The following is a 2,907-nucleotide window of genomic DNA, read 5'->3' on the forward strand; positions in this document are numbered from 1 at the left end:
GTCACATTACCAGTGCAGACTCTCCTGGATGAGCAGATGGTTGATGGTCGCTTGCTAGATGATTTGGAGGTGTCAGACATGTGCAAGGAAAATAAGATAGAACTACCAGGAGTGTATGTGTGGGGAGACCAGATGCCTGTCTCAAAAGAAGATATAATTACAGATCAAGATATCAAAGAGTTCCAGCACCTGAAAGATGTAAAATTACCTACTTTACATGTAGAAGACAAAGCTGAAGTTGGACTTTTGATTGGCAACAATGTGCCTAAGGCAACCGAGCCGTGGGATGTGGTCCACTCAGAAAACGGTGGGCCATACGCCTACAAAACACTGCTCGGTTGGGTAGTAAGTAGTCTAAATAGACAAAATACATGTAAGGCAGTGTCTGCCAACAGGATTATCGTTGGAGACGATATCGAACGAGTCTAGTAGAAATGTATAACCACGACTACAATGAAACACTAGCTCAAGAAGAGACGGAATGGTCAGAAGAGGACAAAACGTTTATGGATCTGATGGCCAATAAGATCACAAAGGTTAACGGACGCTACCAGATGCCATTGCCACTACGGAATGAAAACATCAAATTACCCCATAATCACATAATGGCGGAACATAGAATGGCGCATCTGAAAAGACGCTTCAGTAAAGACCCAGAAGTTATGCAGGAGACCATCAATAAAGGCTACGCTGAAGAAGCTCCAAAGATAAACACAGACATTGATGGGCGAATGTGGTATCTCCCTCATCATGGGGTATATCACACAACAAAGAAGAAATTGAGAGTAGTATTTGACTGCGCTGCCAGCTTTCAAGGATTCTCCCTCAACAATAACTTGCTTCAGGGGCCTGACTTAATGAACTCATTAGTTGGCGTGGTCTTAAGAGGCATTATCTGTTATTTTGGAGAATTTTTTTTTAATGTTTGCCACGGTCAAAAAATGGATTTCCTTTAAACTTTTATATTTGATGCACCTTGACCTGAATCAAACACACATGAAATAAACTAATATACACAATATATATATATATACTGTTTTCTTTATAAGGTATGAATAGGTCAAACCTTAGATGCCGCATTGAAAGTATAAAAATAATCACTAGATGTCAGGGTGGGTTATACCATTTATTTGAAATAGGGGTGTTTTTCAATTTTTTCAAAGTATGAAAATATACCAACTTTGTATAGCTCATAAACCATATAGTAGTGCTCCGATTTCAACATCGACCACAGCATGTTGAGATGATGCATTTGTCTTATGAAAAATGTACATTTGAGCTTGGGGAAAAAACATCTGTTTATACAGTGTTGCCAGACATTTTCCTATTTTTTCGAAATTCAGCACGAGTCTCACCTTAAGTTAAATGATGTGAAAATGAAACCTCACCCTTTCAAGGAACATTTTTTAGCAAGAAAGTTAATTTCATATCAAATTTAATCAGTTATTAGGTCAGTATTGTTCCAAAACACATGGGTGTTGCCAAAATCGGGGTTTAATTGTAAGATATGAACATTTTTCAGCGTTTTCAGTCATTTTCAGTCTTAAAAATACCAAAATACAATGGCATGCATTCCTAAAATAAAGATGTGAAAATGAAACATCGACCTCATCATGTTGAGATGACACATCGGTCTTATGAAAAATTTACATTTGAGCTTGGGGAAAAAACATCTGTCTATACAGTGTTGCCAGACATTTTCCTATTTTTTCGAAATTCAACACAAGTCTCACCTTAAGTTAAATGATGCGAAAATGAAACTTCACCCTTTCAAGGGTAATTTTTTAGAAAGGAAGTTAATTTCATATCAAATTTGATCAGTTATTAGGTCAGTGTTGTTCCAAACCACATGGGTGTTGCCAAAATCGGGGTTTAATTGTAAGATGTGAATATTTTTCAGCTTTTCCAGCTATTTTCCAGTCTTAAAAATACCAAAATACAATGGCATGCATTCCTAAAATGAAGATGTGAAAATAAAACACCAACCTCATCATGTTGAGATGATACATCGGTCTTATGAAAAATTTACATTTGAGCTTGGGGAAAAAACATCTGTTTATACAGTGTTGCCAGATATTTTCCTATTTTTTCGAAATTCAGCTCAAGTCTCACCTTAAGTTGAAAATGAAAGTTTATTAGAAAGAAATTTACTTTCATATTAAATTTGATCAGTTGTATAAATGGTCAGTGTTGTTCCAAACCACATGGGTGTTGCCATTATAAAAAAAAAAAAAAAAAATACCATGGCATGCATTCCTTAAAAAAATATGTGAAAGTGAAACATCAACTTCACCATGTTGAAATGATACATATTTGGTCTTATGAAAAAATTTACACTTAAGCTTGGGGAAAACATATGCTTATACAGTGTTGCCAGATATGTTCCTATTTTTCCGAAATTTAACACAAGTCTCACCTTAAGTTAAATGATACCTACACAAGGAAAGTTTATTAGAATGAAATTTACTTTCATATTAAATTTGATCAGTGGTATAAATGGTCAGTGTTGTTCCAAACCAAATACCGACGTTTTCACATATTTGTTGTGGACCTGAGAGCACATCAGACATATATTGAAATTTGCGATATAATACAAATTTGATGGCAAATGATTAAAAATTGATATTTTTGAAATTTAACAGATCTCAAAAGTAAATTGTATAAATCTAGTGATATGTACTTAAAGTGTATGTAGCTGGAATGAAAAGCCGTCCATCATAAGAAAAATTTGACCTTTCGTATTGAAGATAAAAATGTAGGTCTTTTGGGAAAAAATCTATATCTTCACTATATAAGGTCACATTTTTCAATTAACATTAATTAATTGATTAGTGGTCGGCTTTTCATCCCAGCTACATACACTTTAAATTTATCAAATTAACTCTGAGGACTGTAATATGTCAAAAA

The 2,907-nt window shown here is 34.6% G+C and overlaps 1 protein-coding gene across 1 annotated transcript; it reads left to right on the forward strand.

The window, feature by feature from the left end:
* Positions 1-434: 434 nt before the first annotated feature.
* Positions 435-1,926, forward strand: LOC140144525 (uncharacterized). The gene is made up of 2 exons (XM_072166351.1): positions 435-897; positions 1,910-1,926. The coding sequence occupies exons 1-2, from the start codon at positions 435-437 to the stop codon at positions 1,924-1,926; spliced, it is 480 nt and encodes a 159-aa protein (XP_072022452.1).
* Positions 1,927-2,907: the final 981 nt, after the last annotated feature.

This window comes from Amphiura filiformis, unplaced genomic scaffold (genome assembly GCF_039555335.1).
Source record: "Amphiura filiformis unplaced genomic scaffold, Afil_fr2py scaffold_61, whole genome shotgun sequence".
Classification (NCBI taxonomy): Eukaryota; Metazoa; Echinodermata; class Ophiuroidea; order Amphilepidida; family Amphiuridae; genus Amphiura; species Amphiura filiformis.

Bases quoted from the DNA above. Each gene is read 5' to 3' on its own strand.
- LOC140144525 (XM_072166351.1), top strand. From the start codon at position 435: ATGTATAACCACGACTACAATGAAACACTAGCTCAAGAAGAGACGGAA.